The sequence below is a fragment of the Salmo trutta genome, chromosome 10 (assembly GCF_901001165.1).
Source record: "Salmo trutta chromosome 10, fSalTru1.1, whole genome shotgun sequence".
NCBI classification, from domain to species: Eukaryota; Metazoa; Chordata; class Actinopteri; order Salmoniformes; family Salmonidae; genus Salmo; species Salmo trutta.
The window spans coordinates 38,161,821-38,185,826 of record NC_042966.1 but is presented as its reverse complement, the minus strand read 5'-3'; the positions used below and the strand labels follow the sequence as shown (position 1 = coordinate 38,185,826).

Here is a 24,006-nt window from a genome sequence, read left to right as displayed (position 1 = left end):
GTTATGAGAATGGGAACCTATCTGGGCTATCTAAAACCTCCACAAAAATGCTCAGTTGCCAGTAGTACTACAGAAAAACAAAAACAAAAGTATAATTTTTATTTGTACATTTTTTTAAATGTACAAATCTGAGGGGGCACAAGCCCCCAATGGGCATGACACCTCTGCCCTGGACAGTTTATTTTTTGTGGAAAAAATATCAGAATTGGGCTGCCTGTGTGACCATAGCAACGCTATTCCTCTAACGCTGTCGTCTAACTTTAATTGTAGCCTGGGGTGTATTCACTAGGAACTAAACAGAACGAAACGGGACTGGACCAAGCTGAATTTGTCAAATAGAAACGCTAGTTTTTGTTTCAAAACAAAACTGTTTGGACTAATGATTACACCCCGTAGTAAATGTTCCCTCTCTCCCAATTGCCAGCATCTGTTGCTCATTTCACAATAGTCCCGCCCATGCTGTGTTGTGCTGTGCTGTGCCGGCTCTCCGCTCTATTAGTCAAAGAGTTCTTCTGGTTTAGATGACTTTCTACTGTCGCTACTCTCCTACTATGCAGACAGATAACTGTCACTAAACGAAGATTCGTCACAGGTAAGTGGATATGGGGACATTTTAACAATTTTTTTCTTCTTCTATGTTTAGCTTTGTGTTGTGAGGAGAGAGATCTCAGAGTAGTGACTTGCTGTTTCTCTGAGGGTGATCATGGTAATCGGTGCAAAACATAAACTTTAACAAATACCATTAAAGTTTACAGCTTTCTATTTAGGATTCGTTCAGATTTTTAGGAGAACCAAAAAAACAGGAATTAAATCAAAAGAGGGGAAGTATTTTTATTATCATCATTATTAAACTGAATGGAACAAAAGGTGATAGCACAGCCACGATTATAAAATACATTTTAAGACCTTTTTTAAGGTAAAATGTATGCTGTCTCTATTCTCCACCAAATGTCAATGTGTTCACAGATGTGTTGCACAGGGCTAATCTAAGGGTCTAGGTTTTCCTTCCATTCCCTGGTCATCTATCTTCAAACAAACACTGAAGGAAAAGTAAATCAGTGACATTTTAATGACATCTGTCTCACAGTAGTTTGATAAATGTTTACTGATGTATTCATTACCCTTTGGCATGTTTCAAACTACTTTGACAACACAAACTAGGTCCAGGATAGCTCTCCGCATTCTTCCTTCTCCCTACAGTTTTCATTCATTAGCCTTGTCCAATGACTGGCTCATGTGAACTACAATCTCAACGCTGTGTTTTAACGTTGGTAATCATCGCATGCGATATGGGCTTGGAAATATATGGCCGTTTTTATAAAAAAAAATCTTTCATCAACGAGAGAGAATGTAACAGTTACACATCCATACAGCTATGGATGCTGCCATCTAACCAAAGTAAAGCTTGTACACAGGTGTCCGGAGCGTGCTAGATGGTTAACTTCAGAGGAGGAGGGGGGGGGGGGGGGGGGTAGATGTCTCCCACACTACCTCCGGAGGTGGTCGCCTGTCTGGTTTCCCTAATCAAGCACTGTAACATGGAGATATGACCATAACAGATGTCTCCCACACACAGACTCAACCTTTTGTATCTGTGCCATTGTAAGGTATGTGACAGAATGGGTAGTGCCATTCAGGCTACCTCCATTTTTAAAGTAGTCCATTTTCTTCACAATTGTCTGATCCCTCCTGGTGACCTGGTTGGACGTGACTCCAACAGCGTCACCAGGAGGGATCAGCCATTGAATTGGAAGTCCCATCCAGCTGACTACATTAAAATGGGGGAAGCCCTCAATGGTGCTGCCCGTGCTAATACAGACTTTGGGCCACTAAAGTTCTCTATTGTTCTCGATGCTGCCACAATACCCCCGGAGGTAGTAATGTGAGTTATCTACTGTACCCCACATACCCCTCTCTGAGTGGTACAGCGTAAAGACAATGGCTCTCCCACATCACATGCCCCTGCAAGAATGACCTCAAGGTCCCGTGTGGCTCAGTTGGTAGAGCATGGTGTTTGCAACGCCAGGGTTGTGGGTTTGATTCCCACGGGGGACCAGTACGGGGAAAAAAAAATCACTACTGTAAGTCGCTCTGGATAAGAGCGTCTGCTAAATGACTAAAAATGTTGTTTTTTTTAAAATGTAAATGTAATACCAGTAGACAGTATTATTTATTTTGATATATTTTGTTTTGCTCTGTTAGCCCAATTGAACATTTCAAGGCTTTTATAATATCCACACCCTTTTGAATCATGGCATTGATCAAGTGTGCAACACTATGTGCGGTTCGTATTGCTGTCTTTATGTTGCTAGTCCAAATGTTACGGTATGCTAATAGCTGCACTCCTACATGAAGCAGGAATGTGCCTTTGTTCACTCCACATCCAAGGCTAGGGTAAACAGACAAGTTTAATCTGTTGTTAAAGAGTATGTATTTCACTCATGTAAATCCAAGCAGAACAGAAGGCCAGATAACATCCGCCCAGCACTGTGTTTACCATGTCATTGTAATCAGAGGGAGGTGACAGATGAGGTATGGGAGCGCGTGGTGTCATAAAGGTGCTAATAGGTTTACTCTACCAGAGTAACTGTTGACGTTCAAAACGTTCGTCACAGCCAGGGGGAGGAGCATGTGAAGAATATATTGATTGCACCCCAATAGCCCTTTTTTAAAAAAAAAAAAAAAAAAAAAAAAAAGTATTTATTCTGTATAGTCCACTGCTTTTGACCAGAGCCACTTGGGACGGAGACATTTCCTCAGAGTAGTGATGTGATTCTGGTTTCCTGGCGTTGCCATTACTACCCACCTACAACACCCAATGTCATAGGAAGGCTAAAATGATAATCAAGGACATCAACCATCCGAGCTACTGCCTGTTCACCCCACTATCATCCAGAAGGCGAGTTCAGTACAGGTGCATCAATGCTGGGACCAAGAGACTGAAAAACAGCTTTTATCTCAAGGCCATCAGACTGTTAAATAGCCATCACTAGCCGGCTACCACCCAGTTACTCAGCTCTGCACCTTAGAAGCTGCTGCCCTGTGTACATAGACATGGAATCACTGGTCACTTTAATAATGGAACACTAATCAGTTTAATAATGTTTACATACTGCTTTACTCATCTCATATGTACACTGCTCAAAAAAATAAAGGGAACACTTAAACAACACATCCTAGATCTGAATGAAAGAAATAATCTTATTAAATATTTTTTTCTTTACATAGTTGAATGTGCTGACAACAAAATCACACAAAAATAATCAATGGAAATCCAATTTATCAACCCATGGAGGTCTGGATTTGGAGTCACACTCAAAATTAAAGTGGAAAACCACACTACAGGCTGATCCAACTTTGATGTAATGTCCTTTAAAACAAGTCAAAATGAGGCTCAGTAGTGTGTGTGGCCTCCACGTGCCTGTATGATCTCCCTACAACGTCTGGGCATGCTCCTGATGAGGTGGCGGATGGTCTCCTGAGGGATCTCCTCCCAGACCTGGTCTAAAGCATCCGCCAACTCCTGGACAGTCTGTGGTACAATGTGGCGTTGGTGGATGGAGCGAGACATGATGTCCCAGATGTGCTCAATTGGATTCAGGTCTGGGGAACGGGCGGGCCAGTCCATAGCATCAATGCCTTCCTCTTGCAGGAACTGCTGACACACTCCAGCCACATGAGGTCTAGCATTGTCTTGCATTAGGAGGAACCCAGGGCCAACCGCACCAGCATATGGTCTCACAAGGGGTCTGAGGATCTCAACTCGGTACCTAATGGAAGTCAGGCTACCTCTGGCGAGCACATGGAGGGCTGTGCGGCCCCCCCAAAGAAATGCCACCCCACACCATGACTGACCCACCGCCAAACTGGTCATGCTGGAGGATGTTGCAGGCAGCAGAACATTCTCCATGGCATCTCCAGACTCTGTCACGTCTGTCACGTACTCAGTGTGAACCTGCTTTCATCTGTGAAGAGCACAGGGCGCCAGTGGCGAATTTGCCAATCTTGGTGTTCTCTGGCAAATGCCAAACCTCCTGCACGGTGTTGGGCTGTAAGCACAACCCCCACCTGTGGACGTCGGGCCCTCATACCACCCTCATGGAGTCTGTTTCTGACCGTTTGAGCAGACACATGCACATTTGTGGCCTGCTGGAGGTCATTTTGCAGGGCTCTGGCAGTGCTTCTCCTGCTCCTTCTTGCACAAAGGCGGAGGTAGCGGTCCTGCTGCTGGGTTGTTGCCCTCCTACGGCCTCCTCCACGTCTCCTGATGTACTGGCCTGTCTCCTGGTAGAGCCTCCATGCTCTGGACACTACGCTGACAGACACAGCAAACCTTCTTGCCACAGCTCGCATTGATGTGCCATCCTGGATGAGCTTCACTACCTGAGCCACTTGTGTGGGTTGTAGACTCCGTCTCATGCTACCACTAGAGTGAAAGCAACGCCAGCATTCAAAAGTGACCAAAACATCAGCCAGGAAGCATAGGAACTGAGAAGTGGTCTGTGCAGAACCACTCCTTTATTGGGGGTGTCTTGCTAATTGCCTATAATTTCCACCTGTTGTCTATTCCATTTGCACAACAGCATGTGAAATTTATTTTCAATCAGTGTTGCTTCCTAAGTGGACAGTTTGATTTCACAGAAGTGTGATTGACTTGGAGTTACATTGTGTTGTTTAAGTGTTCCCTTTATTTTTATGAGCAGTGTATATACTGTATTCTATTCTACTGTATTCTATTCTGCTGTATTCTATTCTGCTGTATTCTATTCTGCTGTATTCTATTCTACTGTATTCTAGTCAATGCCACTCTGACATTGCTTGTCCTATTATTTCTTAATTCCATTCTTTTACTTTTTAGATTTGTGAATTGTTAGATATTACTGTACTGTTGGAGCTAGGAACACATGCATTACACTACACCTACAGTAACATCTGATAAATGTATGTGACCAATAACATCTTATTTGACTTATTACAAGTCAGTCATCAGGACCCTCTTCTTGTCTGGTGCAGGGTTAGGGTTAGTGGGTTTACCAGGGGTGAGCAGGGTTAGTGGGTTTACCAGGGGTGAGCAGGGTTAGTGGGTTTACCAGGGGTGAGCAGGGTTAGTGGGTTTACCAGGGGTGAGCAGGGTTAGTGGGTTTACCAGGGTTGAGCAGGGTTAGTGGGTTTACCAGGGGTGAGCAGGGTTAGTGGGTTTACCAGGGTTGAGCAGGGTTAGTGGGTTTACCAGGGTTGAGCAGGGTTAGTGGGTTTACCAGGGTTGAGCAGGGTTAGTGGGTTTACCAGGGTTGAGCAGGGTTAGTGGGTTTACCAGGGGTGAGCAGGGTTAGGGTTAGTGGGTTTACCAGGGGTGAGCAGGGTTAGTGGGTTTACCAGGGGTGAGCAGGGTTAGTGGGTTTACCAGGGTTGAGCAAGGTTAGTGGGTTTACCAGGGGTGAGCAGGGTTAGTGGGTTTACCAGGGTTGAGCAGGGTTAGTGGGTTTACCAGGGTTGAGCAGGGTTAGGGTTAGTGAGTTTACCAGGGGTGAGCAGGGTTAGTGAGTTTACCAGGGGTGAGCAGGGTTAGTGGGTTTACCAGGGGTGAGCAGGGTTAGTGGGTTTACCAGGGGTGAGCAGGGTTAGTGGGTTTACCAGGGGTAGGCAGGGTTAGTGGGTTTACCAGGGTTGAGCAGGGTTAGTGGGTTTACCAGGGGTGAGCAGGGTTAGTGGGTTTACCAGGGGTGAGCAGGGTTAGTGGGTTTACCAGGGGTGAGCAGGGTTAGTGGGTTTACCAGGGTTGAGCAGGGTTGGTGGGTTTACCAGGGTTGAGCAGGGTTAGTGGGTTTACCAGGGGTGAGCAGGGTTAGGGTTAGTGGGTTTACCAGGGGTGAGCAGGGTTAGTGGGTTTACCAGGGGTGAGCAGGGTTAGTGGGTTTACCAGGGGTGAGCAGGGTTAGTGGGTTTACCAGGGGTGAGCAGGGTTAGTGGGTTTACCAGGGGTGAGCAGGGTTAGTGGGTTTACCAGGGTTGAGCAAGGTTAGTGGGTTTACCAGGGGTGAGCAGGGTTAGTGGGTTTACCAGGGGTGAGCAGGGTTAGTGGGTTTACCAGGGGTGAGCAGGGTTAGTGGGTTTACCAGGGGTGAGCAGGGTTAGTGGGTTTACCAGGGGTGAGCAGGGTTAGTGGGTTTACCAGGGGTGAGCAGGGTTAGTGGGTTTACCAGGGGTGAGCAGGGTTAGTGGGTTTACCAGGGGTGAGCAGGGTTAGTGGGTTTACCAGGGTTGAGCAAGGTTAGTGGGTTTACCAGGGGTGAGCAGGGTTAGGGTTAGTGGGTTTACCAGGGGTGAGCAAGGTTAGTGGGTTTACCAGGGGTGAGCAGGGTTAGTGGGTTTACCAGGGTTGAGCAAGGTTAGAGGGTTTACCAGGGGTGAGCAGGGTTAGTGGGTTTACCAGGGTTGAGCAGGGTTAGTGGGTTTACCAGGGGTGAGCAGGGTTAGGGTTAGTGGGTTTACCAGGGGTGGGCAGGGTTAGGGTTAGTGGGTTTACCAGGGGTGAGCAGGGTTAGTGGGTTTACCAGGGGTGAGCAGGGTTAGGGTTAGTGGGTTTACCAGGGGTGAGCAGGGTTAGGGTTAGTGGGTTTACCAGGGGTGAGCAGGGTTAGTGGGTTTACCAGGGGTGAGCAGGGTTAGTGGGTTTACCAGGGGTGAGCAGGGTTAGTGGGTTTACCAGGGGTGAGCAGGGTTAGTGGATTTACCAGGGTTGAGCAGGGTTAGGGTTAGTGGGTTTACCAGGGTTGAGCAAGGTTAGTGGGTTTACCAGGGGTGAGCAAGGTTAGTGGGTTTACCAGGGTTGAGCAGGGTTAGTGGGTTTACCAGGGTTGAGCAGGGTTAGTGAGTTTACCAGGGGTGAGCAGGGTTAGGGTTAGTGAGTTTACCAGGGGTGAGCAGGGTTAGGGTTAGTGAGTTTACCAGGGGTGAGCAGGGTTAGGGTTAGTGAGTTTACCAGGGGTGAGCAGGGTTAGTGGGTTTACCAGGGGTGAGCAGGGTTAGTGGGTTTACCAGGGGTGAGCAGGGTTAGTGGGTTTACCAGGGGTGAGCAGGGTTAGTGGGTTTACCAGGGGTGAGCAGGGTTAGTGGGTTTACCAGGGTTGAGCAGGGTTAGGGTTAGTGGGTTTACCACGGGTGAGCAGGGTTAGTGGGTTTACCACGGGTGAGCAGGGTTAGTGGGTTTACCACGGGTGAGCAGGGTTAGGGTTAGTGGGTTTACCAGGGGTGAGCAGGGTTAGGGTTAGTGGGTTTACCAGGGGTGAGCAGGGTTAGTGGGTTTACCAGGGGTGAGCAGGGTTAGGGTTAGTGGGTTTACCAGGGGTGAGCAGGGTTAGGGTTAGTGGGTTTACCAGGGGTGAGCAGGGTTAGTGGGTTTACCAGGGGTGAGCAGGGTTAGTGGGTTTACCAGGGGTGAGCAGGGTTAGGGTTAGTGGGTTTACCAGGGTTGTGCAAGGTTAGTGGGTTTACCAGGGTTGAGCAGGGTTAGTGGGTTTACCAGGGTTGAGCAGGGTTAGTGAGTTTACCAGGGGTGAGCAGGGTTAGGGTTAGTGGGTTTACCAAGGTGAGCAGGGTTAGTGGGTTTACCAGGGGTGAGCAGCGTTAGTGGGTTTACCAGGGGTAAGCAGGGTTAGTGGGTTTACCAGGGTTTAGCAGGGTTAGTGAGTTTACCAGGGGTGAGCAGGGTTAGGGTTAGTGGGTTTACCAGGGGTGAGCAGGGTTAGGGTTAGTGGGTTTACCAGGGGTGAGCAGGGTTAGTGGGTTTACCAGGGGTGAGCAGGGTTAGTGGGTTTACCAGGGGTGAGCAGGGTTAGTGGGTTTACCAGGGGTGAGCAGGGTTAGTGGGTTTACCAGGGGTGAGCAGGGTTAGTGGGTTTACCAGGGGTGAGCAGGGTTAGTGGGTTTACCAGGGGTGAGCAGGGTTAGTGGGTTTACCAGGGGTGAGCAGGGTTAGTGGGTTTACCAGGGTTGAGCAGGGTTAGTGGGTTTACCAGGGTTGAGCAGGGTTAGTGGGTTTACCAGGGTTGAGCAGGGTTAGTGGGTTTACCAGGGTTGAGCAGGGTTAGTGGGTTTACCAGGGTTGAGCAGGGTTAGTGGGTTTACCAGGGTTGAGCAGGGTTAGTGGGTTTACCAGGGGTGAGCAGGGTTAGTGGGTTTACCAGGGGTGAGCAGGGTTAGGGTTAGTGGGTTTACCAGGGGTGAGCAGGGTTAGGGTTAGTGGGTTTACCAGGGTTGAGCAGGGTTAGTGAGTTTACCAGGGGTGAGCAGGGTTAGGGTTAGTGGGTTTACCAGGGGTGAGCAGGGTTAGGGTTAGTGGGTTTACCAGGGTTGAGCAGGGTTAGTGGGTTTACCAGGGGTGAGCAGGGTTAGGGTTAGTGAGTTTACCAGGGGTGAGCAGGGTTAGGGTTAGTGGGTTTACCAAGGGTGAGCAGGGTTAGTGGGTTTACCAGGGGTGAGCAGGGTTAGTGGGTTTACCAGGGGTGAGCAGGGTTAGGGTTAGTGGGTTTACCAGGGGTGAGCAGGGTTAGTGGGTTTACCAGGGTTGAGCAGGGTTAGTGGGTTTACCAGGGTTGAGCAGGGTTAGTGGGTTTACCAGGGTTGAGCAGGGTTAGTGAGTTTACCAGGGGTGAGCAGGGTTAGGGTTAGTGGGTTTACCAGGGTTGAGCAGGGTTAGTGAGTTTACCAGGGGTGAGCAGGGTTAGGGTTAGTGGGTTTACCAGGGGTGAGCAGGGTTAGGGTTAGTGGGTTTACCTGGGTTGAGCAGGGTTAGTGAGTTTACCAGGGGTGAGCAGGGTTAGGGTTAGTGGGTTTACCAAAGGTGAGCAGGGTTAGTGGGTTTACCAGGGGTGAGCAGGGTTAGTGGGTTTACCAGGGGTGAGCAGGGTTAGGGTTAGTGGGTTTACCAGGGGTGAGCAGGGTTAGTGGGTTTACCAGGGTTGAGCAGGGTTAGTGGGTTTACCAGGGTTGAGCAGGGTTAGTGAGTTTACCAGGGGTGAGCAGGGTTAGGGTTAGTGGGTTTACCAGGGGTGAGCAGGGTTAGTGGGTTTACCAGGGGTGAGCAGGGTTAGGGTTAGTGGGTTTACCAGGGGTGAGCAGGGTTAGTGGGTTTACCAGGGGTGAGCAGGGTTAGTGGGTTTACCAGGGGTGAGCAGGGTTAGTGGGTTTACCAGGGGTGAGCAGGGTTAGTGGGTTTACCAGGGGTGAGCAGGGTTAGTGGGTTTACCAGGGGTGAGCAGGGTTAGTGGGTTTACCAGGGTTGAGCAGGGTTAGGGTTAGTGGGTTTACCAGGGTTGTGCAAGGTTAGTGGGTTTACCAGGGTTGAGCAGGGTTAGTGGGTTTACCAGGGTTGAGCAGGGTTAGTGAGTTTACCAGGGGTGAGCAGGGTTAGGGTTAGTGGGTTTACCAAGGTGAGCAGGGTTAGTGGGTTTACCAGGGGTGAGCAGCGTTAGTGGGTTTACCAGGGGTGAGCAGGGTTAGTGGGTTTACCAGGGGTGAGCAGGGTTAGGGTTAGTGGGTTTACCGTGGGTTTACCAGGGTTGAGCAAGGTTAGTGGGTTTACCAGGGTTCAGCAGGGTTAGTGAGTTTACCAGGGGTGAGCAGGGTTAGGGTTAGTGGGTTTACCAGGGGTGAGCAGGGTTAGGGTTAGTGGGTTTACCAGGGGTGAGCAGGGTTAGTGGGTTTACCAGGGGTGAGCAGGGTTAGTGGGTTTACCAGGGGTGAGCAGGGTTAGTGGGTTTACCAGGGGTGAGCAGGGTTAGTGGGTTTACCAGGGTTGAGCAGGGTTAGTGGGTTTACCAGGATTGAGCAGGGTTAGTGGGTTTACCAGGGTTGAGCAGGGTTAGTGGGTTTACCAGGTTTGAGCAGGGTTAGTGGGTTTACCAGGGTTGAGCAGGGTTAGTGGGTTTACCAGGGTTGAGCAGGGTTAGTGGGTTTACCAGGGTTGAGCAGGGTTAGTGGGTTTACCAGGGTTGAGCAGGGTTAGTGGGTTTACCAGGGTTGAGCAGGGTTAGTGGGTTTACCAGGGTTGAGCAGGGTTAGTGGGTTTACCAGGGTTGAGCAGGGTTAGTGGGTTTACCAGGGTTGAGCAGGGTTAGTGGGTTTACCAGGGTTGAGCAGGGTTAGTGGGGTTACCAGGGTTGAGCAGGGTTAGTGGGTTTACCAGGGTTGAGCAGGGTTAGTGGGTTTACCAGGGGTGAGCAGGGTTAGGGTTAGTGGGTTTACCAGGGGTGAGCAGGGTTAGGGTTAGTGGGTTTACCAGGGGTGAGCAGGGTTAGGGTTAGTGGGTTTACCAGGGGTGAGCAGGGTTAGTGGGTTTACCAGGGGTGAGCAGGGTTAGTGGGTTTACCAGGGTTTAGCAGGGTTAGTGAGTTTACCAGGGTTTAGCAGGGTTAGTGAGTTTACCAGGGGTGAGCAGGGTTAGGGTTAGTGGGTTTACCAGGGGTGAGCAGGGTTAGTGGGTTTACCAGGGGTGAGCAGGGTTAGTGGGTTTACCAGGGTTGAGCAAGGTTAGTGGGTTTACCAGGGTTGAGCAGGGTTAGTGGGTTTACCAGGGTTGAGCAGGGTTAGGGTTAGTGGGTTTACCAGGGTTGAGCAGGGTTAGGGTTAGTGGGTTTACCAGGGGTGAGCAGGGTTAGTGAGTTTACCAGGGGTGAGCAGGGTTAGGGTTAGTGGGTTTACCAGGGGTGAGCAGGGTTAGGGTTAGGGTTAGTGGGTTTACCAGGGGTGACAGGATTAGTGGGTTTACCAGGGGTGAGCAGGGTTAGTGGGTTTACCAGGGGTGAGCAGGGTTAGTGGGTTTACCAGGGTTGAGCAGATTTGGGGTTTACCAGGGGTGAGCAGGGTTAGTGGGTTTACCAGGGGTGAGCAGGGTTAGTGGGTTTACCAGGGGTGAGCAGGGTTATTGGGTTTACCATGGGTGAGCAGGGTTAGTGGGTTTACCAGGGGTGAGCAGGGTTAGGGTTAGTGGGTTTACCAGGGTTGAGCAGGGTTAGTGGGTTTACCAGGGTTGAGCAGGGTTAGTGGGTTTACTAGGGGTGAGCAGGGTTAGTGGGTTTACCAGGGGTGAGCAAGGTTAGTGGGTTTACCAGGGGTGAGCAGGGTTAGTGGGTTTACCAGGGGTGAGCAGGGTTAGTGGGTTTACCAGGGGTGAGCAGGGTTAGTGGGTTTACCAGGGGTGAGCAGGGTTAGTGGGTTTACCAGGGGTGAGCAGGGTTAATGGGTTTACCAGGATTGAGCAGGTTAGGGTTAGTGGGTTTACCAGGGGTGAGCAGGGTTAATGGGTTTACCAGGATTGGGCAGGGTTAATGGGTTTACCAGGGTTGAGCAGGGTTAGTAGAGTTGAACAGGTTGAACAGGTTGAGCAGGGTTGTCAGAGATGGTACGTTTGACAGTTACTCTGCCATCATTGTGTTGTTCTGGAAGGATTAAGGCTTCACCTGGTCAGAGGGAGTTCCTGTACCATGATCCATCAGTGGTAATAAACAGTCCAAAGTAAAAACCCATCTGCCCCTAAAATATAGGGATCTGAAAGAATACAGAGATCCTGTATTTTGTGGTCAGAGGTTTAATTAAAAAGGGATTATTGGGAGCAGCTCTGTTGACATGGTGAGGTAAAGTTTCCCCTTTGCTCTCTCCATTTTATCTCTGTCCATCTCCCCTGTTTCTTCTCCCTCTGTCTCTCCAGACTGTCATGTGGTAAGAGAGGCCCCAGAGTAGTGTGCACCTCTGTGGACTCATTTTACAGTCAACTCCACCCCCAGCCCTCGTCTCTTTCCTCGTTGCTCCCCTGAAAACCCAAACATCCTCATCAGGACATCGGTGACTCCCCTCTACCCACATTCCTCCTCCATGGAGGGTAGAGGTCACACACGCAGCCGGCTGCTCAGGCTCAGGGCCACGATGAAGAGCATGGGGCTCCAGAGGAGGCTAGGGCTGTGCTTCCTAGGTGTCAGCTTCCTGCCAGTCATCTACATCATCTGTCTGAACCTTGAGATCACCTGGCGCATGGACAACCTAAACCTGGCACAATTCCCTGGCATCTGGTACACACAGGAACCCAACAGGTAAACAAACAATGATGCATAAATCTAAAACTCCTGGTGGAAAACATAACACTACTAACAATGTTTCCATTCACAGTTTGTGATTATAGTTATACGGTATAAATAATATCATAACAGCTGACGGAAACAGCGAAAGTCCTGGAACAATTTTGTAAATGCCGACAAATCATTTGTTCATTTGACATGGTGGGATCTTTTTGTGTCTGTAAAAAATTAATTATGCGAGAAATGGCGGCATAAACGCCTTTTTATATGCAAATATTAATATAAGAACCATCATATGGAAGTAAATTTGGGGAAACCATGCAGTTTAGTAGGCTACAGATTCAATAGTTTAGGATGAGCTTCACAGGGTGGTGAAAGTACTCGATCTTGATGCTCCTTTTCCACTTAATATCAAAGGCCTTATTGTGGTGACATGATGATCAATGCTTGACTGCCGTTTGACACATTTTGAAATAGTCTCGCACTTATCCATAATAATCTCATGTAGACTAGGGGCCTGAGGGCACTTATCCATAATAATCTCATGTAGACTAGGGGCCTGAGGGCACTTATCCATAATAATCTCATGTAGACTAGGGGCCTGAGGGCACTTATCCATAATAATCTCATGTAGACTAGGGGCCTGAGGGCACTTATCCATACTAATCTCATGTAGACTAGGGGCCTGAGGGCACTTATCCATACTAATCTCATGTAGACTAGGGGCCTGAGGGCACTTATCCATACTAATCTCATGTAGACTAGGGGCCTGAGGGCACTTATCCATAATAATCTCATGTAGACTAGGGGCCTGAGGGCACTTATCCATAATAATCTCATGTAGACTAGGGGCCTGAGGGCACTTATCCATAATAATCTCATGTAGACTAGGGGCCTGAGGGCACTTATCCATACTAATCTCATGTAGACTAGGGGCCTGAGGGCACTTATCCATACTAATCTCATGTAGACTAGGGGCCTGAGGGCACTTATCCATAATAATCTCATGTAGACTAGGGGCCTGAGGGCACACGGTGTGTTGTGAAATCTGTGAATGTATTTTAATGTTTTAAAATTGTATAAACTGCCTTAATTTTGCTGGACCCCAGGAAGAGTAACTGCTGCTTTGGCAGCAGCTAATGGGGATCCATAATAAATACAAATACCCCGCACAGACTACCTGCACTGTATCTGCCAGGTGTTGACTAAAGCGCACTTGCCAAGACCAGAGTAGGCACATTTGCTATTTAACCCAACAGTTTTGTGACAACTATTGGCAGAGTTGAAATGCGATGGAAACACATTGAACTTTAGATTTTTTATAGAATATTCGCTTGAATATGGGGCGGCAAGTAGCCTACTGGTTAGAGCGTTGGGCCAGTAACCGAAAGGTTGCAAGATCAAATCCCCAAGCTGACAAGGTAAAAAATGTGTCGTTCTGCCCCTGAACAAGGCAGTTAACCCACTGTTGCTAGGCCGTCATTCTAAATAAGAATTTGTTCTTAATTGACTTGCCTAGTTAAATAAATAATAAAATAAAAATCGGTCGCGAATTGGATGGAAACCTAGCTACTGTCTGGGAATGTTAAATGATTCATGTATTGTGTAATTCAAAAAGCAAAGATTCTGAGGGATTTTAATTGATTAAAAAGCTGACCTAGTGGAATTAATGTGTGAACTGTATGCAATGTCTATTCTTTCTACCTTTTTAAAAAAAACATTTATTGAAAATTCTCCTGGTCGCTCGGTTTGCCAAATGACTACCCGTACAGAGGGACATGGTTCACCTGCCTGAGATCATGGAGACTTAAACCATGGGATTTTTTTATCAAACGCTTACTGTCTTCCTGCAAGTCATATCATTGTGGTTTTCACAATGTAGGCACACACAGGAAGCAGCTGGGCTAACATTAAAACAAATGGAGAGCAACAGAATGGGGTTACACGTGAAATGTCAGCCTGGTCGTAATGTCAGAGTAGTGGAAGCAGCTGTCTTTCTCTCGCTGTGAGAGGTCTAATTTGGAGACTAAATCATACGTTTGAGTGGTTCAAGGTTCAGCAGGTCTGTCATTTTGATGGCCTGCCTGCCGTAGCCCTTGGGTTCCACCTAAGCAGTGCTTTTATCTGAGTGCCAGTTCGTCGAAATCGGCCTGTTCTGCCACTCCGTTTTGTTCCAAACTGTCTCTCCAAATGCATTTTTGCGTTGCAGTCACCGACTATTAACACAAATGGAGAATAATTTTGGCAGGCCGGGGAATGATGAATGAACAGTTTATGGAGAAGGGGAATTCTGCTATTCCATGACAAAAACATAAGCGTTTCTGTGGAGAAGGGGGAATTTTTGCATCAACCATCGGTTTTTCTTTGTCTGCTCGAGAGCCTCTTATGATAGAATGGATAGTCCATGATGCATCAGTCCTTCAGTTCTTTTTCCTGGTGGCGACTATCACCTTTTTGATCTCAGATTAACACAGGCTTTGGTTACGCCCTAATCGGATTTTGGTTTATTACCTTTGTCTTTCACTAAATGGCTGGAGGATACAGGTCCAGATATGACTCAATGCATTGGATGCAATATTACTCTGTAGAGCTCTTTGGCATTTTGTTGTACTGAAAATACATCCAGACACAATCAGGCCTTATTGTTTATTTAATATAAGTGCACTTGGCCAACATCAATGTGGAGGATACAGGTCCGGTTATGAGACGGACGATTGTTGTCTTTCCCTACCAAACACGATGCAGCTCTACCATTGACACATTGAACAGCATACTTCTTCTCCGTACTGTTTTACTCCGAAAAAATCAAGACTAGGGCTGTCCCCGACAAAAACAACAACAAATATTGGTCGCCCAAAGCCTATCGACCAGTTGAATAATTGGGGTAAACCCTAATCCAGACTCGACCACAAATTAGCCTGGAAGAAGAGAAGTTGTAGGTTTGTGTAAAACAAATTTCAATAGTGGTGAAATCTGACAACACTTTATAATGACTGGGCTCAACCCTAGATAATGTTTAGAAAGCCATTTTAGGTTCAGCTTCTCTGCTCAATTTGGGTCACATGACCACAGTTGCCAGAGCGTGTGCTGTTTCTGCCGAGTCAGATACAGAATCAACATATTTCAGCTGGAACTTTTGTTTGTGTTAGAGGAAGATGTAAGTTTTTCCACAATTGGATAGCAGGACATTGTGCACTTGGAGGAAACCAGAGATTTTCTATGACCCTGAACTGAAGACGACAACGACATTTGACACATTTTACATTACCCAGGACAGTTAAGGTGACACCGGTTTCAGCTCTAAGGTGTGTGTTTTCTCTTGCCAGGTTACGTTACCCTGAAGACCCTCTTGTTGGCAATACGCTGTCAGATGGTAGTGATGACCAGCACACCAGGATCACACCACCAACACCTTTAAGTTTAAAGGTGCAGTCCACATCCCCTGCCAGAATCAGAGCGTCAACACAACCTGGAGCCAGGACGACCAAGGGCTCTGATCTTAAAGGTGCTCTCCTGAAGTCCGCCAAACCAACAGAGCCACCCTTCATTGGCGACAGCTACTACAGTGAAGATGCCCCACCTCAAACAGTGAGTTGAAGTTCCTTTTTCTGAGCTGTTCCTGGTACTTTTTTATAGCCCCACTTTGCTATAAAATAAGGACAGTGGATATCTGTTAACTCTGTCAGGTGACATGGGTGATACTCTAGTTAACCACCAGATTACACAACCCAAAAAGGTCATCAAAGTGTAATTCGTACAGCAATTTGATAAGCTCTGGACCATTTTAAGCAATCTCCATATTACATTATGTGGAAATAAGCCCAGTTCTACAATTACCTTTATGTAACTGCAGGTCTGCATGGTAAAATTACACCATTTGTTCAGTTTTAATCACGCAGATGTTAAGGACTTCATGTTCTGTAATGATGTTGGCTGGTGTTTGCGTGCGTGGGATGTCTAGTTGAATGAATGCCAGTGAAAATGGGCTGGTGTTTTCTTTGGGCTCATGTATAATGGCATATATATGACATGTTTCCTTGACTGTGTTCTCTTGTTCTACCCTCCTTGTGTCATCACAATAAAAGAATGTTGCAGCGTCATCACATGGTCAACCAAGACCAGGAAAGAACATTGCACATTTCATATGAACAATTGCTGAGGTTCATTTGCAAAACAGTCACTTCAGTTTAAAGGAAGTCTGCTTCCTATTTTTCCTATAATATAGACTAAATACGGTCGACCACAACAGAGAACTCTCCGCTCCATGTGGTGTTTCTCACTCATGTGGACTGTTTCGTCTTGATATCGTTCATAAGACAGATAAGATGTGAAGCATATGTGTTTAAGCCTATTTGTTTCAGACATGTGGGTGGTAAAGGAATACCATATGGTTCAATGCAATCTCCTATCACTTTATCTCTACCTTTTTGTTCAGTGGAATTGTTTGCACAACTCCCATCAAACCCTTTGTCTGCTTATCTCTATCGTTGACTTTCTATGATTCAGTGTTCCTCAGAAAGAGTTAGTAGTTACTCTGACGATGAAGACATAAATGGCCTCGTTTGATACAAGACCGTCGCTATGAGGGGACACAGGTTCGGAACTGTTTTTTAATAAAAAATAAAATCCATCTTAAGCCATGTCCATGTTGTGTGGAAATCAGCCCAGTTATATATAATTTAAGCAGTAAGGCCCAAGGGATAAGGGAGGTTCTTAGGTGCAACGCGGAGTGCCTGGACACAGCCCTTAGCCATTGTATATTGGCAATATGCCACAAACCCCCGAGGTGACTTATTGCTATTATAAGCTGGTTACCAATGTAATTAGAGCTGTACATTTATTTTTTATTTTTTTAATCATACCCGTGGTATACGGCTGTCAGCCAATCAGCATCCAGTGCTTGAATCACCCACTTTACAATTACCTTTATGTAACTGCAGGTCTGCATGGTAAAATTACACCATTTGTTCAGTTTTCATGATGCTGATGAGTCACTTATTGTTCTATAAAGACAGGTGTGCTGGTGTTTTTTGCCGATGCACCATGACGATGACAGGATATGAAGGCATATTATAGGTTTCCCAGACTCTGTTCTCTTGTGCTACCCTCTTTGTGTCATCACCATAGAATGTTGTAGCATCATCACATGGTCTACCCAGTGCTGAGTTCATGTGGGTTACTGTGTCGCGGCTAATTGTGTAGCTACCAGGCTATGTGTTTCTAGATGAACTGAGGTGAGTGAAGCTACAGCAGACAATCTGATAATGTCTGGGGTCTTTTTTACTTGTTTTTTTGCTGTTCTCCAAATAGCATTCTAGAGTTTTTTTTTTTTTTTTTTTTTTGAAATTGTATTGAAACACAGTAAATGAGCTTCAACTTTCTGAACGTTATTCCATCCAGGACTGTCCAGACAGTATTCGTAGCAGGGTGTCCCAGACAGACTTTGGAGTAAGGTATCTGGGCAGGATCCCTGTGCTCCAGTGGGCCAAGCATGCCACTCCAGAACAGTACCAGCGCCTCAGACTGTACCCAGGGACTCATGGCTGGGGAAACCTCGACTTTAACAGTAAGTACTTTCAATACATGTTGACATGACCGTTTCAATGCGTTACTTCACACCAAATATTGTTTGAAATTAGCTGACAAATCATGTTCACGCGTGCCGACGACAAATAATTTAGTTCCACATCATTGACTGACACTCAAATGCGGCCACTGTCTAACTCCAGTGCCCTAGGATCCATGGCCATCTCAATAAAGATGTTTTATGGCTTCAGAGATGTTATATGGCTTCAGAGATAGGACACAACCCTTTATGGTCAGTCGATTGAGTACATCTGCACTTCTTCACAGATGCATGGGGAATCTCTTATCAGCTCACATCTACAAGAGTAAAGGATAGAATTCATTCCACTGTTTTTACCCCGTGGACTTTACCCACGCCTAGCCTCCCAGCTAGTGAGACGAGACACCCACAGTTTAGTGTAGAAGTCGTCCATTGGAAATGTGCACGAGGCAGAGATTTCTGGCAGAAATCATCTGTTGATTGGCTGTCTTCACAAGTGATTTTATTACATTGAAATGCATTTGTTGTTGCAGCTCTGGTGTCGACCCTATCTGTTCTCAACACGTCAGCCAACTGGCACATGTTTGATGACTGGGATCGTCGTAGCAACGGCTCACGGTGTGTCCGCTGTGCTGTCGTGGGCAACGGAGGGATTCTGAAGGATTCAAAGAAAGGCCGGGATATTGACCAGCATGACTATATATTCAGGTGAGACGCTGTCTTTGACCTTGTTTAGTCTTGACTTCCTCAATAGCCTGCGGGGGTGGTTGGACCTTTTTAAGTGGAAGATGTTCCTTGGAATGTGTATTATGTTAATACAGTCGGCCTTCATTTTGTCATTCAGGATGGGCAATTCAAGGGCTCCTCAAGAGTCTGTTGAATGAAGCGTGCATCTGGTTTCTGTGGTTACCTGAGTGTGGGGTCATTGACAGTGTTCATGTTCCTTCATGCTGTGGTTGTCGTTGACAGTGTTCCTTTCTGTGTGTCCTGTGTTCTAATTGGTCATCATTGACAGTGTTCCTGTGTTGTATAAAGATAATCATTTGGGAGGTGCTTATATTGACATTTAGTTTGGTAAAACAGTAGGATAAAGACACGTAGGTAGAGTCCATTCCATTCTCGTTTTTATTGTCCGCCCTTTTCTTTTAAGAGCTTTGTCACAAGGGACTATGTAATATAAATGTGTTTTCTTTGCATATCCCAGCTCCTGCTGTGACACCCGCAGGGAGTGAGGTCATGGCCATGGTCACCATTGTCCAGCACCCCTGAAGTAATTTGGGTTAAGTGCCTTACTCAAAGGCACAGTGGTAGATTATTTTTCTCCACCTTGTCGGCTCTGATATTCGAACCAGCAACTTTTAAATGTAAAAATGAATACATTTTTATTTGGTTATTGACAAAGTTCTGTTCTATGCTTCTGTTGTGACTCCAGGACCAACGGAGCGGTCATTAAAGGCTTTGAGCAGGATGTGGGCTCCAGAACGTCCTTCTACACGTTCTCCACCAACACACTCCGGAACTCCATGAGTAGCTACGCCGGAGCGGGCTACAGAGGACCACCGCTCTCTGAGGTGAACACTTCCACGATGATGATGATGATGATGATGATGGTGGTTCACGATCGCATTTACTCACTGGGAATAAACTTCATCCTCCATTCTTTAATTCATTTACAGACAAACTCTTAACAGTGATCATGTATTCCCCTCGTTCTCTCTTTACCCTGTAGGAGACACGTTATGTCTTCCTGCCAGACCATGACAGGGATTATCTGCTGATGAAAGCAGCTGCCACACACACTCCAGTAGAGAGAGGACCAGAGAAGAGCATAACGTAAGATACCGAATGGGTTCATATCCGTAGAGGCAGTTTTGATTTCATTCCCCACACAGCATCTATGTGGATTTCCATTGTAATCGAATACCCTCAATGTCCCCAAGTATTTCTTCTTTATTTACTAATGTGTGTTCTACACTGTTATCTGTTTCCTCCTGCAGCTTGTGAAAATATGCCTTTGTTTTTTTTGTTTTTTTAGACCTCCCACATACTTTGGAGGAAATGTGACTGTAGAAAAGTTGAAGATGTACCATCCAGATTTCATACGCTACATCAGAAACAGGTGTGTAAAAGAGGGGAGAAGTGAGTTATCTTCAGTTTAAAGGAAGTCTGCTTCCTATTTTTCCTATAATATAGACTAAATACGGTCGACCACAACAGAGAACTCTCCGCTCCATGTGGTGTTTCTCACTCATGTGGACTGTTTTGTCTTGATATCGTTCATAAGACAGATAAGATGTGAAGCATATGTGTTTAAGCCTATTTGTTTCAGACATGTGGGTGGTAAAGGAATACCACATGGTTCAATGCAATCTCCAATCACTTTATCTCTACCTTTTTGTTCAGTGGAATTGTTTGCACAACTCCCATCAAACCCTTTGTCTGCTTATCTCTATCGTTGACTTTCTATGATTCAGTGTTCCTCAGAAAGAGTTAGTAGTTACTCTGACGATGAAGACATAAATGGCCTCGTTTGATACAAGACCGTCGCTATGAGGGGACACAGGTTCGGAACTGTTTTTTAATAAAAAATAAAATCCATCTTAAGCCATGTCCATGTTGTGTGGAAATCAGCCCAGTTATATATAATTTAAGCAGTAAGGCCCAAGGGATAAGGGAGGTTCTTAGGTGCAACGCAGAGTGCCTGGACACAGCCCTTAGCCATTGTATATTGGCAATATGCCACAAACCCCCGAGGTGACTTATTGCTATTATAAGCTGGTTACCAATGTAATTAGAGCAGTACATTTTTTTTTTTAAATCATACCCGTGGTATATGGCTGTCAGCCAATCAGCATCCAGTGCTTGAATCACCCACTTTACAATGACCTTTATGTAACTGATCCCAACCCTGGTTGAGTGGCAGTGCCTATTTTTATCTCCATATCAAATAATGACCTTACTGTGATTTTATTTATTTTTGACCATTTTAAATTGAAAACAAAAACAGCTTCTTAGCAAAGAGCAATTTCTCAAGCGAGGATTTTGCTAAGACTCTCTGGGAGTGGTCTGAGTGGGGAGGGGGATAACGGAAGACTAGCTGTTATGCTTGAATCTCTCTTATTGGTCTATTAACTAATTTACCACCTGGTGATGTCACCAAGGAGGCCAGAATTCCATCCCCACACCATCTAACACTAAAAGGGAATTATTATACCATGACTCAGTTCGGGTGCATACTAATAAGGCCTGTGTGGTGTAGGGTTAGCTTTCCTCTCAACAAGGAAAAGGTGGCAGCCAGGTCTGGTCTGTCCACAACCTTTTCTCCAGCAAGGGCATTTTAGGAAAGGATACAATTCATTGTCCCTGAAGATAATTTTCTTGGACACTATTTTAATGGTTTTATTTTGAAGTAAATGTGTGGACCAGCTTGTATTGTTAAAACTGTTTTATGTCGTAGGTTCCTCCGGGCACATGCCATGCAGACCAAATACAAGGACATCTACCGTCCATCAACAGGTGCTGTGATGCTGCTGGCTGCGGTGCACACCTGTGACCAGGTACGGTACGACCCACCAGTGACTAGCCATTTAAACAATAACTCCCTGGACATGACTGCACTGGCCTTCCAGTTGGACAGCATTTACTCTGACCCAGATAGTCTTCAAAAGCCTTGTAAAACAGAAATAGTACAAGCTGCTCTGATCGCTGCCTAAAGCAAAGCTCCATATGGTTGTCATTGTTCTTGAGGCATGGAACACTTGATAACAAAGGCTGTGACTGCAGCAACTGACCTCTGCCCCCCACCCCCCTGTTTCTCTCTCTCTCTGTCTCTCTCTGTCTCTCTCTGTCTCTCTCTGTCTCTCTCTGTCTCTCTCTCTCTCTCTGTCTCTCTGTCTCTCTGTCTCTCTGTCTCTCTGTCTCTCTGTCTCTCTGTCTCTCTGTCTCTCTGTCTCTCTGTGTCTCTCTCTGTCTCTCTCTGTCTCTCTCTGTCTCTCTCTGTCTCTCTCTGTCTCTCTGTCTCTCTGTCTCTCTGTCTGTCGTGTTTGAAAACAGGTGAGCGCGTACGGCTTCATGACTCCAGACTATGTGAAATACTCTGACCACTACTTCGACCGCCAATATCACCCAGTGGGTTTCTTCATCAACCATGACATGAAGATGGAGATGAGACTGTGGCAACAGCTCCACCATGCAGGCCTCATCACTCTCTACATGCGCCAGTGAACTCAGGAACTAACTCACTCAAGGTTGCCATGGCAATGACCACCTCCTGTAGGATTAAAAATTAGTCATAAACTGTATATTTATATATATATTACTGAACAAAAAATATAAACGCTGAGCTGAAATAAAAGATCCCAGAAATGTTCCGTACGCACAAAAAGCTTATTTCTCTCAAATGTTGTGCACACATTTGTTTACATCCCTGTTTAGTGATCGTTTCTCATCTGCCAAGACAATCCACCCACCTGACAGGTTTGGCATTCTAGGCAGAGTTCCTCTATCCAGTGTCTGTCTCTTTTTCTAGGCAGAGCAGAGTTCCTCTGTCCAGTGTCTGTGTTCTTTTTCCATCTTAATCTTTTTATTGGCCAGTCTGAGATATGACTTCTTCTTTGCAACTCTGCCTAGAAGGCCAGCATCCCTGAGTCGCCTCTTCACTGTTGACGTTGAGACTAGTGTTTTGCGGGTACTATTTAATGAAGCTGCCAGTTGAGGACTGCTGAGGCATCTGTTTCTCAAACTAGACACTCTAATGTACTTGTCCTCTTGCTCAGTTGAGCACCGGGACCTCCCGCTCCTCTTTCTATTCTGGTTAGAGCCAGTTTGTGCTGTTCTGTGAAGGGAGTAGTACACAGCGTTGTACGAGATCTTCAGTTTCTTGGCAGTTTCTCGCATAGTATGGCTTTCATTTCGCAGAACAAGAATAGACTGGCGAGTTTCAGAAGAAAGTTCTTTGTTTCTGGCCATTTTGAACCTGTAATCGAACCCAGAAATGCTGACGCTCCAGATACTTAACTAGTCTAAAGAAGGCCAGTTTTATTGCTTCTTTAATCAGAACAACAGTTTTCAGCTGTGCTAACGTAATTGCAAAAGGGTTTTCTAATGATCAATTAGCCATTTTAAAAATTATAAACTTGGATTAGCTAACACACTGTGCCATTGGGACACAGGAGTGATGGTTGCTGATAATGGGCCTCTGTACGCCTATGTAGATATTCCATTAAAAATCTGCCGTTTCCAGCAACAATAGTCATTTACAATATTAACAATGTCTACACTGTATTTCTGATAAATTTGATGCTATTTTAATGGACGATTTTTTTTTAGCTTTTCTTTTCAGAGTTACCTCTGCTGCAGATAAGTTCATTTGAGTTACCAGTTACCTGCAGAGTTCAAGTGACAGACATCTCAACATCAACTGTTCAGAGGAGACGGCATGAATCAGGCCTTCATGGTGGAATTACTGCAAAGAAACCACTACTAAAGGACAGCAATAAGAAGAAGACTTGCTTGGGCCAAGAAACATGAGCAATAGACATTAGACCGGTGGAAATCTGTCCTTTGGTCTGATGAGTTCAAATTTGAGATTTGTGGTTCCAACCGCTGTGTCTTTGTGAGACGCAGAGTAGGTGAACTGATGATGTTTGCATGTGTGGTTCCCAACGTGAAGCATGGCGGAGGAGGTGTGATGGTGTTGGGGTGCTTTGCTGGTGACACTGTCTGTGATTTATTTAGAATTCAAGGTCACACTTAACCAGCATGGCTACCACAGCATTTTGCAGCGATACTCCATCCCATCTGTTTGGCGCTTAGTCCCACTATCATTTGTTTTTCAACAGGACAATGACCCAAAACACAACTCCAGGCTGTGTAAGGGCTATTTGACCAAGAAGGAGAGCGAGTGCTGCATCAGATGACCTGGCCTCCACGATCACCTGACCTCAACCCAATTGAGATGTTTTAAAAAAATATATTATTATTATTTTTATTATTTCAACTTTTATTCAACCAGGTAGGCCAGTTGAGAACAAGTTCTCATTTACAACTGCGACCTGGTCAAGAAAAAGCAAAGCAGTGCGACACAAACAACAACACAGAGTTACACATGGGATAATCAAACGTACAGTCGATAACACAATAGAAATATATATATATATATATATATATATACATATACATACAGTGTGTGCAAATGTAGTAAGATTAGGGAGGTAAGGCAATAAATAGGTCATAGTGGCGAAATGCTAAATTGTATTTAACACTGGAATGATAGATGTGCAGAAGATGATGTGCAAGTAGAGATACTAGGGTGCAAAGGAGCAAAAATAAATGACAATATGGGGATGAGGTATTTGGGTGGGCTATTTA

At 46.0% G+C, this 24,006-nt stretch overlaps 1 protein-coding gene across 1 annotated transcript; it reads left to right on the top strand.

The window, feature by feature from the left end:
- The first annotated feature begins 363 nt into the window (after positions 1-363).
- Positions 364-22,008, top strand: LOC115201688 (alpha-N-acetylgalactosaminide alpha-2,6-sialyltransferase 2). Its single transcript, XM_029765511.1, has 10 exons — positions 364-592; positions 11,708-12,086; positions 15,398-15,659; positions 17,472-17,637; positions 18,171-18,345; positions 19,070-19,208; positions 19,367-19,470; positions 19,673-19,756; positions 21,095-21,194; positions 21,691-22,008. The coding sequence occupies exons 2-10, from the start codon at positions 11,872-11,874 to the stop codon at positions 21,859-21,861; spliced, it is 1,416 nt and encodes a 471-aa protein (XP_029621371.1). The 5' UTR covers positions 364-592; positions 11,708-11,871; the 3' UTR covers positions 21,862-22,008.
- Positions 22,009-24,006: the final 1,998 nt, after the last annotated feature.

What these genes read in the sequence shown, in the direction of transcription:
- LOC115201688 (XM_029765511.1), top strand. Translation starts at nt 11,872, where the DNA reads ATGGAGGGTAGAGGTCACACACGCAGCCGGCTGCTCAGGCTCAGGGCC. An exon ending in TACACACAGGAACCCAACAG is followed by an intron (nt 12,087 to 15,397) that starts GTAAACAAACAA and finishes TTCTCTTGCCAG; the next exon opens with GTTACGTTACCCTGAAGACC. An exon ending in CAGCATGACTATATATTCAG is followed by an intron (nt 18,346 to 19,069) that starts GTGAGACGCTGT and finishes TTGTGACTCCAG; the next exon opens with GACCAACGGAGCGGTCATTA.